This window comes from Thunnus albacares, chromosome 5, assembly GCF_914725855.1.
Source record: "Thunnus albacares chromosome 5, fThuAlb1.1, whole genome shotgun sequence".
NCBI lineage: Eukaryota > Metazoa > Chordata > Actinopteri > Scombriformes > Scombridae > Thunnus > Thunnus albacares.
In genome coordinates, this window is record NC_058110.1 from 30592641 (window position 1) to 30609120 (window position 16480).

General features: G+C 37.5%; 1 protein-coding gene across 1 annotated transcript; it reads right to left on the minus strand.

The window, feature by feature from the left end:
- Positions 1 to 8800: 8800 nt before the first annotated feature.
- Positions 8801 to 12363, minus strand: LOC122982858 (GTPase IMAP family member 9-like; the record flags this gene model as incomplete). Its single annotated transcript, XM_044352454.1, has 3 exons — positions 12323 to 12363; positions 9262 to 10152; positions 8801 to 8949 (listed from the first exon to the last, which is right to left on the minus strand). Coding segments are annotated over exons 1-3 (1056 nt in total), but the record flags the coding sequence as incomplete, so codon positions are not given.
- Between the last annotated feature and the right edge of the window lie 4117 nt (positions 12364 to 16480).

Genomic DNA, 16480 nt, shown 5'->3' on the forward strand with positions numbered 1-16480 from the left:
AATGCAGAAAACTTCAAACGCTACTAAAAAGGTGTCATTGTTGGAATAGAAGGAACAAGACAAAGTAAGAGAGAGCGGCATTTGGAATGAAGCCTCACTCTACCACAACTCAAATTGAAACCCAATCAGGAATTTGTACAAGTAACACATTACGATAAATAATAATACCTCGCCTGGACGAGGGATGGAAGATGTCCCCTACTTCACTGTGAAGTCCATTCTCAGTGTTTGTGCACTGGAGGCTTTAAGTTTTCACATCACACATTTATAAGTTTCATAAGTTATAAATGTGTGATGTGTCCATTCTCAGTGTTTGTGCACTGGAGGCTTTAAGTTTTCACATCACACATTTATAAGTTTCAATTTAAGCAGAACTTTTCTTTTCTCCTACACGGTATGACAGTAATACACACATTTCCATATGTCTGTATGTTTGTTTAAACACTTCAACATGACTTAAATGCAAGTAGAACAGGCACCAAAAGTCCCACAGAGCAACTCTGGCTCCTAGAAATTACATTTATATACTATAAATTTGTTTTCCTTTCATATGTTTAACATTTAACATAGGGAAACATTTGACTATCTTCACTGGCAATGTTTTTTCTTGTAAAAAAAAGTGCTATGTTTTTATACTCTGTGGAAGTCATAGGAAGGTGGTCGGGGTGGATGATGATCACACAAAGTAGGACTCCGACACTGGAGACCAGGATTTGTATTCTGAGATCCAAGTGTGATGGAAAATGCCTTCCCATGATCAAACGAATGTGCCAGTGAGTGTGCAAAGATAACATTATGTCAATAAGAGACAGTTCCCAGAGAGTTAGCAAGAAGGCTAATTTGTGGTGTAGCATTTTGGTTTTCTGTGTGAGATGATTTAAGGCCGCCAGGTCGTTTTTATTTTGAGAAAAAGGCGAAAGCTGCTGAGACAGTATTATTTCCAACATAAATCATACTTGTATTATCACCAAAGTGTCAAGGTCACTCATGAACTCAGCAATAATGACCAAATGGTTCAATATGATTAAAAAAAACGAGGTGGAGTCTAAAAAATAAGCTACACAATATGAGGGGTTATGAAGGGTATATAATATCATGTTTTATGATTTTGCATTAGGTTTTTTATCCCAGGATAAAGGCCTCGTTTTGCTTTGTATTGCTCTTTATGCACAGTAAACCTTTTCACACTGAACTCTACCAGCTTCAAGTGTATTTTTTTTTAGTCTTTCTCTTATAAGTTTTGAGTTTAATGCTAAGTTGTAAGCGACCTGAAGATTTATTGGCCCATTTGAAGATTTTTCCACCACACAAGTGTGGTTAAAGGTTTAGGCTACAGAGACACTTTGGTTTACATCAGTGAAAGATTGTGGTTTTGGTGAAATGTTAATAAAGTAAACATATTGCATCTCGTGACTGAGTTTTTTGGTAGTGCCGTGGCTCTGGTGATGTCAGTCTGTCAGTCCAGACTGAAATATCTCAACAACTATTGGAAACATTGATATGAAATTTTGTTCAGACTTTCGTTGTGTCTAGACGATGAATCCCACTGATTTTGGTGCTCCCCTGTCATTTCCTCTAGTGCCAGCATGAATTTCACATGAAAGGTTTTGAGTGAAATGTCTCGTCAGCTATTGGATGGATTGCCATGGAATTTGGTGCACACAATCATGTGACCTACAGGATGAATTGTCACAACTTGGATGATCCCTTAAAGTGTAAGGCTGATGTTATTCTTAATTATTTTCAACAAATCCCATAAATAGACCAAAACCAACAGAAAGAAAGAAAGAACACGCTGTGACCCACTGATGTGTTTTTAATAGTCTTTGGACAACAATGCAGTTCTGTGGTATAGAGATCATGGAGCCATAGGCATAGCACTTAGTAGAATTGATTGATTATTGATTTGGTCTTTTCATGGGATTTTTTGAGTATAGGAAAAACATAGAGTAGGATGAGCTTTATCCTTGAACTTTTCCTCTAAGTACAGTCAGACAGAATCACTAGCAGGGATGTTGACTCTTTGTCTTGTTCAGTATTGAACCTATAGACCAGGATCTTTCTCTAATCTTAACTAAGTGCTGCAAGTGCGTAACCATAACCAAAAGTTCAATCATACTTTAGTTACTACAAGCGGATAGTGTAGGGAAAACAAATGTCAGTACATTGTCAGTGAATATTTTACAAATTTTGCAACCTGCCTGATACGTTTCCTTATAATGTTGATAAAAACATGACTCAAATGAACTGAAAACCTGTTAAAACATGACTTTAGATGTTCTACGATGTCATGTTAATATCACATCTTACATGTATCATTTATTTTTGCATAATTTATCTGCATTTTACATCATTACGTTTTTTAAGATTCAAATATTATGCTTTAATATAATTTGCAGCAGGGCCATTCAACACCTTGTAGACAAATAGGAGGATTTTAAAGTCTATTCTAGTACTTACTGGGAGCCAATGCAAGGATATAAGAAGAGGTGTGATATGTGCACTTTTCTTAGTCCTGGTTTAAATACGTACAGCAGCATTCTGCAGTCTCTTAACAGTTTTTTGGGGGCATCCAGAAAAGAGACCATTGCAATAGTTGAGTCTGATTGTGACAAATACATGTACTAGCTTTTCATCGTCTGAATTAGACAGAAAGCCTCTGATTTTTGAGATATTTTTGAGGTGATAGAAAGCTGATCGTGTGGTATTATTGATATTACAGTGAAAGTTAAGATTATTATCTTTGATAACATCAAGATTTCTGGCATGTTCTTTGCTTTCAAGTGAAAAGGAACTGAGTTGGGCTGCAATTTCCTTTCTCTTTGCTTTTGCACCTATAATAATAGCTTTTTTATCCTGTTGTTTTACCATAATTTAATATAATTAAAATATTTTAATAACATAAGTTCAAAGTAAATTTTTTCAAAATACATTTAAGTAAAAGATGAAATTTAAAGATTTTCACTGCAAAAAAATAAAAAATTAAAGGTTACAGTAGATTTTGTCCTGATTCCTGCTGGATGCATCTACAGCTGGAGAAATGGAATTTGCATATTTATCATTGGTGGAAAACTGGGTCAAGTATTTTATCATGGTGACAAAGACAGCACTCATGAATCTGGATCCAAAAGGTGAAGGTCTGAAGTAAGTCACCCTCATGTTTCTGTTGTAAGACTGCCCCCCTATGTTCAAATCTGTGAAGCACAAACTACAATGATCATGTTTCTTTTTTTCGTTGTTTTTCCCCCTGCAGCATAGTGACACAGAACATCAGAAAACAATCAGATATTTAAACAGGAAGCAACAGAACAGTCAGGATCAACACTTCAAAGATTTGTGACAGTGCAGTAATTAGTCCGCACCTGATAAGAAGCAGAAGAAGAAAGAATGGTGGATATTCATACTGGATTTGATTCTGATGGAGAAAAACCATTAAACTGTCAGAGAACTGCCTCTGTCTGTCTGATCAATCAGGAAGCTGAAGATTTATATACACCCACAATATGATGATGATGATGATGATGATGAATTTGAGGGGTAGAAGTGTGTGAACTTGTTTGAACATCGATAGCATCATGATATTGCTGTAAGCCTCTTTGAAACTAACTGCACTGAAGTGCTAAAGAAATAAACATGATTTCAGTCACTTCCTTTTAACCAGAACAGTCTTTTTACACTGAGGAAAACACAACATTTTACACAAAAGTGATGTCTTTTATTGGCCTGATGCATTTTCCTCAGTTGTAAACTGAAACTGGCCGAGGTTGTTGACATTCACTGAACTTTCAAATTGCTTTTCAATTTAAAATGACTGAAGATTTAGGATCTTAAAGCATTTTGTAGGGTTTTAAGGATTTTTAAACACACTGACAACGGCTATTACACCCACTGTATGAATAGTAACAATCGATTCCCAAGTTCATCTATGAACAAAATATATTTTTATTTGAAAACAAATATTATCCAGTAAACAGTAAACACCTCCCTCTTCAGGATGAACGTCTCCAAATCTCCCCCTCTCTTTGACAAACATACTTTCTCAGTTCCCACAGGTTAAAGGAGGAGAGGCCGGATGATTCATTTCGATTAAATGTGCTGCAATTTTTTTGCATCTCATGGTACTTTTATGTTCCACTATTCTTTGTTTGAGATCTCTTAATGTTTTTCCTGCATATCTCTTTCCATAAAGACATGTTAACACATAAATGACACCCTTTGTTTAGCATGAAATTTTAGTTATAGTATCTAAGGCTCAGAGAAGGAACTGGTCACAAAATGTAATTCTCTAGGATTTACTCTGAGCCAGCAGGCCAAAAACCTTGTTATCTGTCTTAAAGCCATATGAACTCTGCAAGAGGTTTTCCTTGCTTTAATCATTCCTGTTCATACTGAGTATTAAAAGATTCCCTTCAAATATGCTTTCAATGTAGAGAGTGCGAAGAAGTCAACTCAACAAAATGGTCTTGACAACCAAAAGTGTTGCTATAACAAACAAGTTTAGCTGCTGTCTTATCAGCAAATTTAACTCCTGGAGCAGATTTTCACAAAAAGAAAAAAAGAGCATATGTGCTCCGTGAGTCACAATCTTTATTTATAGGGAATTTTTTAAAACAAATGTTACAAAGTGCCTCACAGGGCATTCATAGTTATGTGTTGTTTTATAATAATAATAAAAAAAGTATTTATATAGCATATGTCAGGTTACAAAGTGTGTTACAAAGATATAAAATGCCAGATTAACATACTATAAAGTAGTTAAACAAGACTTTCAAAATGTGTTTGCAACACAGAATAAAAATATAAAACAAAAAATAATTCAAGAAAAGGCAGTTCTTAAATAATGTGTTTTTTTTTATAATAACAATGAACTTTATTCATATTCATTTTCTTAACAAAGTTGCAACATGCTTTCATGTTTTGTACAAGCAGTTTTGTCAGTGGTGAAAGTATTTTAGATAAATTAAAGATATTTTACTTAAATAAAAGTAACAATACCACCGTGTAGAAGTACTTTGTCAAAACATTCTTCTAGTGTCAAACTCTGGAAATACATCATTCTGCACAGTGAAGCTCAAACATGCAAGTGTAGGAAGAAGAAGAAAAACATTTTTGAGTGGAGGGGGCCTTTAAAGTTACTAAGTCCTTAAAATTAGGTGACCTTTGTTGTCATGGCTACAATAATAACCATGGGGTTAAGGTTAGGGGAAGATTGTAGTCACGTTGTTTTAAAAACTGTCCCAACTTGTGGTTAGAAACGGGAAACGAAAGCGTTCCACTGTTGGGTTAATACCTCTCACCATCCCTCTTCCTCCCAATGAGAGAAATTTGTTGATATATGTTGACATCATTTGAACTTCATCACTGCTCCGGGTCAAAACTACTTCGGCCACTAGATGGCATCTTTTACTCAAAAATGTTGTTTTTGGGCAACTGACATTATGACCTATTGTGTTGTTTTTCTTAGGAGGACAGACTCTAATCCAACCAACAGCTTTTCTACTTGATTTGCACAATTATATATTCTATATTACAGTATATTACTGTTATTGTACAGTGTAAATTCAATACAAAATAGAGTTACAGCAATAACCTTTGTCTCTGTTCTCAGTTTTGTTTTTATTTTACTCTATATTATATTTTTATATGGTATTTAAACCTGCAGTGCGGAGCTTTTGTCTCCTCCTTCTTGCAGTGAGAGTAAATACTTAAATACTCATGTTAGTGCAAGGCTAAACTGGGAGTGAGCCAACTCAGCCAGTGGAAGTCTCTGGTGCACATGCTCTATGAGCCCAGTATTTGTATTTGTATCTATATTTGTTGAGGCAGCAAAATTATTTATTTTTGTATTTTTATTCAAATAAAAGAGGAAATAGGTGTAAAAATCCTGTTTTTGATTTTATCACACTTTTAATTTTAGTGTTACAATAAGTGTTTATGAATAAACTACCTTACGACGGAGGTCCCCACATCGGGTCTCCAACTGGAGTCTCCCAGATCATAGATGACTGCGCTGACTACTGAACTAAAACAGAGTGTATCACAGACGCGCAGACAGACCTTTACTTATTTATACACCCATAACACAGAGACAGCACAGTGTGTAACATGTAGAGAAGAACTTCAAAGGCGATTCTTGCTTTGTACGTGTCATTTATTGCCTATTTTCTACAACCTAACTTTGTGGAAAGAACAACAGGTTATGGAGAGTCCCTTGGGAGCACTTAGCGTGTGTCAGTAGCTCAGCTTTATCTCTGGAGAGCACCGGGAGTGATGTCCAAATAATGAAATGTGGTCATCTAGCAGGTGGATGTGACTCCCCTCGTTGAGACCTGCCGATAGACGTAACAGCAGAGCAGAGGAGAGAGTCTGAGATAGCGATTTAACCGACTTGCGTGCTGGTAATTAACTTTTTTTTCCTCACTCGAAAACAAGTAAATATCTGTACGAAATAAATGTTCATAAAAAACCCACTATATGTGCTTTGCCGAATAACGTATTAGTATTCAGGCACACCCTATTAACCACAGTTCTAAATCACTGCTTATGATGTATTAGACAAACGACATGTAATCATAGAATGCATTTGAATTTAATAAATGAATTTAAATTTAACGTGTTCATGATCATTTTCTGATTATTACTCCTTAAATTGTGTTTCAGCTAATCCAAGAAAAATAGCCAGTGCCTCATAATAAACCAGAACTATGTGGAAAAATAAGAATAAATAAACACCTAAAAAGTAAATAATAATCTATTTCCATAGCTGTAGCCTATCTATCCTGGTGACCTCGTCACTGCTACAATAAACGGCAGGCTGTTTGTGTATACAGAAAGGTGCAGAATTCTGGGAGAAGAGCAGGATGGATGTAGGCAGCACTATTCAACAATAGCGCATCTTTTCAAAGTCTTTGGTTGATTTTTACCTTCACCAGAGGAAAAGAACGTGTGCTTTTGTAGATTACAAAAAAGCATTTGATCTCGTAGACCAATCCTCTTCTGGTATTTTACTTTATGTCTGTTTCTTTTGTTTTTTCATGTGTAACTATATTCATATTCCTCCTTGATGGGTCATCGTGGAATGAAGTCCAAAGTTTAAAAAATAAAAAAAGAGGGAAAAAAGTCTTCTGTCTCTACACAGTACTACTCAGACTGGATGTCCACACTACATGTTGTTGACAGAGGTCATGTTCCAAGGCTTTGATTTTAGTTGTGTTGTGACAACATTAACGTCTACATCTACTGTATTTATTTATTTTTTCTTATTTCTGGAACAACCAAGAAGTTCCAGTTTCACTTTGGCCCCATTAATGGATATAATTTTTCTTTTGTACCTCACAGTTCAGGAGTGATGAGCAAAACTATAAAGTAATTTATACATGGCTACATGGTGACCATAAATACGTCACTTCTTCCTTGGCTTGGGTCCTAGAACTAACATCTTTTGATAGTTTTAAATGCATGGCAATAGTTAAAAAAACATAAATGACGTGCATATGCATGTGTGTGTGTGTGTGTAAAGAAATACTTTTTCATATAAAGCAGTGTATCAATCTCAGGATGAAGAGTAGGGACACTGAACAGGAGTGAAGGAAACATTTTTTTAATACCAAGCCATGGTCCCATGAAATGCATGTGCATATCCATGTTTGGAACAAACATTTCGCCACTTTTATACTCCCTACAGGGAGTTTGTGAGGAGAAGAAAGCTGCACTTTTAAAAAGATTTTAGATTAAATCAGTTTATTATTTCCTGCTCTTCAGCCATTAAAAATGAATTGGACTGTTTCAGGGTATCCAAATCTAGTTCAATATAAGTTCCTGAAAAAGCATTGACTGTGACCTTTGAACTCTTGATTGACCAGTGAAACATGTCAGGATTTCCATCTTTTTATTGGGTTTAGTCTTAATATGACACTTTTATTTTTAGTTCAGTTGGTACAGAATCACATCTTTGTTCTTGAGTGGCATAAATCATAAACATACATTCATGAAATAAATGCTTTGATGACAAACAAAATTAAAACTAAATCAAAGACAAGTTATAATACAAACCAGTAAACCAGAGTGACCACAGAGAAGAAATTAATAGAGTCTGATGGAAATATTAATTCTACACCCACTAAGTGGCGCCACATCAAAAGTAATCATCCATCAGAGGAGTGTGAGAATGTTTTCTATTCATGGATATCTCTGCAGAACACAACACAACAAGTACGGTGGTTAAATGAGAATATAAATGTAAAGACACACTTAAATGACAGCATTTAATACTGTCAAATGATAACCTACACTAAATATCTCTTAAGGCCATTTTCAAAAATATATGTGAAGAGAGAAAGAAGACGTACAACCATGATATGATGAGTGACTAAGCCTTACTAATCTACAGTAGAGCTCTACCTCAACAAATACAATGAGCTTAATCATTCATATAGATAAATGAGTGTGTAGGGGCTTCAGGAGTTTTTCTTTAGATTAACTGCCTGAATATGGGACCACAAAATGGGAACCAGCTCTTAACAAACTTTAAAAACATTTTACCCAGATTATACAGTGGATTAGACCTCTCAGCTTCCCGTCTGGCCTCAGCTTCATGCTTTTGCTGCAACCTTTCTCTTTCCTCTTTGTTTTCTCTTTCAAGCTTTTCCTATAATTCCTTTATCTTCTTCAACTCCCTTTCTTTCTCGTCTTTTTCTCTCTTTTTCTCTGCCTCCATCTCCTCCCTATCCCTCTTCCTCTCCTCCTCAAGCTTCTCCTTCTCCCTCTTCCTCTCCTCCTCTCTCTGTTTACTCTCCCTCTGCTTCTGCTCTTCCATCTCCTCCTTAACCCTCTTCATCTCCTCCTTCTCCCTCTTCCTCTCCTCCCTCTCCCTTTTCCTCTCTGCCTCAGTCGCCTCCTTCTCCCTCTTCCTCTCCTCCTCAAGCTCCTCCTTCTCCCTCTTCCTCTGCTCTTCCATCTCCTCCTTCTCTCTCTTCTTCTCCTCCTCAAGCTCCTCCTTCTCCCTATTCCTCTGCTCTTCCATCTCCTCCTTCTCCCTCTTCCTGTCTTCCTCAATCTCCTCCTTCTCCCTCTTCCTCTGCTCTTCCATCTCCTCCTTCTCCCTCTTCCTCTCCTCCTCTCTCTGTTTACTCTCCCTCTTCCTCTGCTCTTCCATCTCCTCCTTCTCTCTCTTCCTCTCTTCCTCTCTCTGTTTACTCTCCCTCTTCCTCTGCTCTTCCATCTCCTCCTTCTCTCTCTTCCTCTCCTCCTCTCTCTGTTTACTCTCCCTCTTCCTCTGCTCTTCCATCTCCTCCCTCTCTCTCTTCCTCTCCTCCTCTCTCTGTTTACTCTCCCTCTTCCTCTGCTCTTCAATCTCCTCCCTCTCTCTCTTCCTCTCCTCCTCTCTCTGTTTCCTCTCCCTCTCTCTCTCAGCCTCAAGTAAGGCAAGCAATTTCTTCATCTCTTTTTCAAAATTTTCCTGTTGTTTTTTCTCCAGTTCCTCTTGTTCTCTGCGTATTTGTTCTTCTTTCTCTTTGAGGATGCGTTGTTTCTCTGCCCTGATTGCCCTCTCGGCCTCTTGGAACATCTCGTTGGTGTAGTGGCTTCCTCCGTTCTTCTGGACTATATTTCTGATCTTCTGGAGCAGCTCGGTGACCTGAGCATCATCCTTCACCTTGTTATTGAAGACATGGTACTGGCCGTTACATCTGGCTACAAGTTCCTGCAGGTCTGGACTTTCATCCAAGAACTTTTCAATAGTGGTATCTTCAAGGTCATCACCACGAGTGAAGAGCACCATGCTGTATTTGTCTGCAGCTTGGCCAAAGATTTCTTGAATCCTCTGCACTGTATTAATTTCTTCCTCTGTGAATCTTCCTATCCCGATGACCACCAGGAAGACATGGGGTCCAGGAGCAGCATAACAGATGCACTGGCTTATGTCTTTAGTTGTTTTATCCTTGCCGTATCTGGTGTCGCACAGGCCGGGGGTGTCGATAACAGCAACCTGTTGTCCGTGCACCACAGCAGTGACCTTAGAACAGCGTTCAGTCAAAGACTGAGCACTGCATTTTGATTCAAAGCACTTTTTTCCCAGGATGGTGTTTCCAGTGGCACTCTTTCCAATTCCAGTCTTTCCCACCATCACTATCCTCATCACCTCATGATTGTGTACTGTATGGAAGAATAAATAACATTACATGAGAATGGTATTCTAGGTATTCCAAAGCTTTCGTAAACTGCATCAACATCAGGTTTTTTTTACAGCTTTCAGCCCGTGAATAAGAATGTATTATCTCACACATTGTTGGCAAAATATTCCTGCAAGTCTCTGTTTCTCATTTCAAAAGTAATGGGTACTTTTCCCAGGAGCAGTAACTGAATGCATATTGTTGTGCACGATACCTTACACTCTTAAAAAGGAAGTGCACAAATTCATAATGATCTATCTTAGGTGCAGTGGGTGAAGTTAGTTCATATAAATACTTTATAATTCCATTTTTATACACTATGAATCTTAAGTTATTTGTCACTTTGCAGGTACATTTTGTGTTTTTTTAAAATCATGGTTGTCAATTTTGTGTAATTTTGGAGAGGTGTAATGTATCTACACAAAGAATATAGTGTAGTAGTGAGTTATTGTAGTATTTCCTAGGTTTTATTGTGTAAAACCTAAAGCTAAGTTACACATACTGTCAGTCTCTAATAAAACTCAAAATTAGTTTCCTCATCAAATTTTGTCATGTATTAGATATGATTCTACTATTAAATGGCACCCAGGCAGAAAACTGATGTTACAAAATATGTTTTTAACCTCTTAAGCCCTAGGCCTCTGGCTCAAACCCCTGCTTGTAAATGGCATACTCATAATGAATACAGTATATCCCTACAACTACAAGGTTTATATGAACACTTTCTATATCATAATAAAGGTAACACTTATGAGATTTCTGCAGAGGTGTAATCATCAGTATAGATGTTACTGGGTCAGAGTAAATGAAGATGGAACATAGCATAAATGAAAGATTTCATTTGAGCCTTAAAAAAACTTAACAGTATTATTATATAAATATCCCATTTGAAATTATGCAGTTGCAGCCCAAAACCTCTAGCAAACCATAAAATGACATCTGAACATTACCTGTCCCAAAAATTATTCTAACAAAGTGAAGCAGAGCAAAGTTAGAGAAGTTTTAGTGGAGAAAGAATTCTGAATTAGCTATTTGTAATTACATAAAATGTTATGTAATCCTAATGTAATCTGAGTAACGATCTCAGCTAACCTGAGAAATAATATCTCCGGAAACCATTGGTCGATTTGGATGCTTCAGGCCTCTAATCAAAGCTCACAAACTCTGCTATCGATTGCTTTTGACTAAATCTGGGTCAGTACTACGATTTGCATGGAAGGCTTAGACCATGGCTGACTTCAATCTGTCCTCTTTAACGTGAAAGTGGATACAGAAAGGCTGTAATTGACTCAAAATGACCCAGAGACATTGGACCAGCCATTACTAGTGGTTATATGTGGTCAGATGCAACTTTTGATTACAAAAACAGCAAAGGTCAGATGCAATTTGTAGTTGTAAATGTAAAAACGGAAGTTTGTTTCTATTTTTCTTCTACATTTTTTTCAGTGAGTCATTGAGAGCACACTTATAATGTTCATATCCATATTTTATGTCATATTATTAGTTAGCACAACTATAATAGATACTAACTGCAACGTTTATAAACGTTTTACATGATCAGTAAAAAAATGGTATTTGCCACCTTATGCTCTGCTTTACTTTAAAGATGCCCTGTGGAGTTTTCTTGTAAACATCCATATTTACTAACCGGTTACAGTATTGTAAGTTTCTGTTACATCAGCCAGTACAGCAAAGAAAAAGTTAAGCTGAGAGCACAACTTCATTTTAAAGCACATCTTTTTAACCTCACTCCAAAAGGCATAAACAGCATGACAATACCAAAAAATATTAACGTTTCCTCAGATTCCATAGAGCTCAAATGGCAGTCATATGACTGAAAAATGCCACACATCTATAAATTTTCCTAGTGACTAAGAAATTGATAGTTAGAATTATTTTAACTGCACTAACTAAAAGTACTCCAGAATTTTCAGTCTGATTATAATCAAGGAACTAGAGGTTAGGTCAGAAATACAAAATAATAAATGTCCTAATGTCTTTGCAGTTCTATCCAGTATAAGTCTACAGAGGTATTAGTGTATTGGAGCTACAATAGTACACTACATAAAATTAGATTCAGCAGTGATCACTGTTATACCACCATCAAATAATGGTAGTATGTAAAACATGGATACAGTAGTATTATGACTTACTTAAGTTGCTGGTCATGTTTAGGTTCAAGTAGATGCTGCAGCTGAAGAGAAGATGCAGAGTTCAGATTGTATCTGCTGCAGCTGCTTATAAGTGTCGCTATGCACCAGACCACTCCCACAAGCTGCACCGGTGAAACTAAATCAAGTCAATGATTCACTCTGCATACAGTCATGATAATAGCTTAATATGTGTGAAACTGATCAGTAAAAAGTAAAGGTCTTTCCAATGGCAATGTCTGTGTTTCCTACTGCCGGGTGACAAATTAAAGGAAAAACCGGTACAGGTCTGAATGCTTGACCCCTTCAGTGAGGGGATCAGGTGGCTCTGTTATGCTTTGAGGGGCATTTTGCTGGCATGGTTTGGGTCCACATGTCCCCTTAAAGGGAAGGGTCACTGCAAATCAATACAAAGTTATTGTGACTGATCATCTTTATCCTATGATAAAACATTTCTATCCTGATGGGAGTGGTCTCTGTCAGAATGACAATGCCCCAACTCACAGGGCACGAGGGGTCACTGAATGCTTTGATGAGTATGAAAATGATGTGAATCATATACTATGGCCTTCACAGTCACCAGATGTCAACCCAATTTTACACTCTCCACCATCAAAACACCAAATGAGGGAATATCTTTTTGAAGAATGGTGTTCATCCCTCCAGAAAAGTTAAGAGACTTGAGTGTTGAAGCTGTTCTGGTGGCACATGGTGGCCCAACACCTTACTAAGACACTTAATGTTGGTTTTATCCTTTAATTTGTCATCCATCTGTATTTCATTGTCTTAATTTTAATCATCTGAGCTTTCTCGTGTAAGTTCCCACTGCTGTTTTACTTTTAGTTTCTGTTTGAATACAGCCCTGAGGTAAAATAGTCTGCCTGTTCAGCACTGTCAGTTGACATCAGTTTGTGTAGAGCTTACCAGCATTAACATTTGTCCTTTGTTACATGTATGTCTTCTGTAACCACTCCCCTTCATTTCCAGATACTCCATATATTAACTGTAAACCTCAAACCTTGCTCTCCCCCCGGTCACTTACAAGAAATGGCAGCACTTTTTCAAAACTGCAGACAATGACTATTTGAATAAATGAGTAAATAGAATAAAATATATAAATGCACCAGAAATTGAAAACAATTCAATCGCTTGCTAAAACTCAACTTGTTGTGAAATGTTTATTCTTTTTTTTTTTTTCAATTTTCACTCTTCATGCATATATTTTTTTTTTACCTCTTTCACACAATATAATTTAGGCTGTAGTCTCCTGGTCGATTAGTTGGTCGATATGCTCTCGTCTGACTAAATTCTCATTGGTCGAATAATCTCCGTGTTACTTTCTTGAGGAGAGAAGCGCTACATCATTAGCCTTCCAGGATTAATCCATTATTCCCTGCGGCGGGAGGGACAGACTAACAAATTACCTGTTAAAACGTGGGTGTATTCAAAACCAACGCTGCTTGCAGCTTTAATTTTATTTTTTACTTTTATTTTAACCCAAACCATGATCTTTTCCTAATCCTAACCAAGTGGTCTTTGTGCCTAAACCTAACTAGACCTTCACCACGGCATTGTCACACCATAAAACATCATTATTCAACAGGTAGAAATGTTAATATGCTACGTTTGTAGAAATGTTGATATGATACATAATTAATGTGTTGAAACGTATATATTCAACGTTTCTGTTGTTGGGACTACATGTGGACCACAGTTTACCACATGTTTCAAGACTCCAAGAAACCTGAGCCCTGGGGGTTCGCACCCAAAGTGTGAAGCTCCACCCATGGATCCAGGTTATCAAAACTAGAGATTCCCCTCTTATCTCTCTCTTTTCTCCACGAGCTGCAGCAGGAGCAGCTCCTTGCTCTCTTTCACACCTCCAGCAGCTGCTGGAGCAGCTCTCTGCTCTCTTGTGTGGCCTGCTCACAGCAGACACACACAGTCTTCTTTACGGCAGAAGACGCGAGAGCCTGCCTAAGACTCAGAAACTAAGTTTCCTTGTGCCAGCAGCTAACACACAAGTCTGCTGGCCAGTTTAACAAGTACAGGAGCCGCGAAATTGAGTTAGCTTGCTGCTAACTCTACACCAAGGAGTGACCTGGGCCCTCTGCGCGACTGGAGTGCTGTCTGCCCAGCAACGCCTGCATCTTCAGCTTCAGAGCCAAAGCCTTCTCAGCCTGACTCACCCACGGATTCACCGGCTACAAAGCAGGACACCACAAAGCATCTCTTCCTTCATGGACTGGTAACAACTGGGCATAGCCTAGCAACACAGTGAAGCATAGTACGGCTAAGCAAGAATGTTTAACTCAAACAATGTACTGTACGTGTATTGATTTGGTTAAGGTTATACATTGAACTGTTGTTGTGATGTCCTTGTTGCCTATAGTCAGGTTACTGCATAGCCACACCGCTAGGTTAATGTTAGCATGCTTAACACATGTTACATCCAGTAACTAGGCCTTGCATGCAACTAACGTCGTTTTAACCTGGCACCTTTAGCATACACCAATTGGCCTTGAATAGAGAACCACACAGTTAAGAGGTTAAAACCTAGTTTGGCAAACTTTGGTTCAGGCAGCACATGTGGTTCAAGACACCACATGGTCTGGCCTTTTATCGCTGTAGTTCCCTTTATCAGCCAAAGTGTCGGCATGCCATGTGCTCAGTCACCAGGTGACTGCAGCCATCTTGCTATTGTCTTCCCTATACACACACACACACACACACACACACTCACACATTCACACTTGTGTATAGATACACTTAGCTAGATTAGTATTGTGTGTTGCTTTTACCCTTTTGTTAAATAAATGCTTTTGGATATACCTGTTGTCTGTTTTAATGTTGCACAAGAATGAGTTTTGCCAACCTCTGCTCTGTAAAGAACTCCAAATCCTTCAACCTTAACTAGCTATTGATATGGTGATTTTGTTAATAGTTATTAAATTAATTATTAATCAAAGTCCCAAATTCATAGATTAGTACACTTTGAGACTGAATTGGCTATCTTTTTCCCTGAGTCCAGGGTGGTGCCCCGTTATTATTAATTCTTATTAATAATTCTATTGATTTTAATAATTAACGATTATCTTTGATAATCGTTCATTATTGCTGATAGCCAAACTTGTAGCCATGGCCCAACACTGTGGTTTGCAGAAACATTCAATGCCAACGTTTTCTTCTGGCGACTGGGTTGGTCAAAGTCCATCAAATGATAACATTTATGTTTAACACTGTTTAGGGTCCCAATTAATAAATAAGTCAAGCCTCTCATTGGAAACACAGTGAAACACCTTATTAGGGCCCGAGCATGAAAGTGCCAGGGACCAATATTATTTCCCCACACCATTGCATTTTTGAGGGTCTTAGGATGTTCAAAAAAGCCATGTCAACCGACCTCCAGTAGTGATTCCATGGCTGCTGCTCCCTTTGAAGCCTGTGAGGTGCGAGGGTCTGTTCATCGCTGCTTGCAGCTTTAATTTTCTTTTAAAATTCATAAAATTCCTATGAAACATGTCAAAATCACAATTACTCCATAAACATTTAGGCTTTTTATAGTGTGCACTACACATGTGGTTTGTATAACACAAAGTTACTTTAACGCTCCACATACTTTGTTAGATAAAACACAAAATCAGGCGTTTTTGTTTCATCTGACAGCTTTTAGTTTCACATTCAGTCACTGAAGTTAGAAATTTACTAAAAGTTTATGAAAAAGGTAAACTGTCTCCTAGGACATCCTCAATATACAATTTTTATTTGAGGAAAATATTAACTGCTGCAGGACATTATTCCTCTAGATGGTGTTTGCTTACCTGACATCTTCAGGCCAACTGGTGCAATCTGAAAGAAAAAGGAAATGTAACCAGCAGATTAGGACTGATAATAAACCGTCTCAAGTGGAGTAAAAATAACTGCGGTAATGGAAATATACTGTATAGATCTATTGCAAATTCTTTTTTTTAAATATCATTTGCATTATATAAGCAGGATAATTGTATTAATGAAATAAAAAACCTCCATCATCCACATCTATGAGTCAGATTTGCAACATTAAAGCAAAAGACAAAGACAAGATACAAGTAATATTTCACTATTCTGCACACCACACCCATTTCAAGTTCTTTACATTGTCTGTTCTTTCCAGAACCGTTA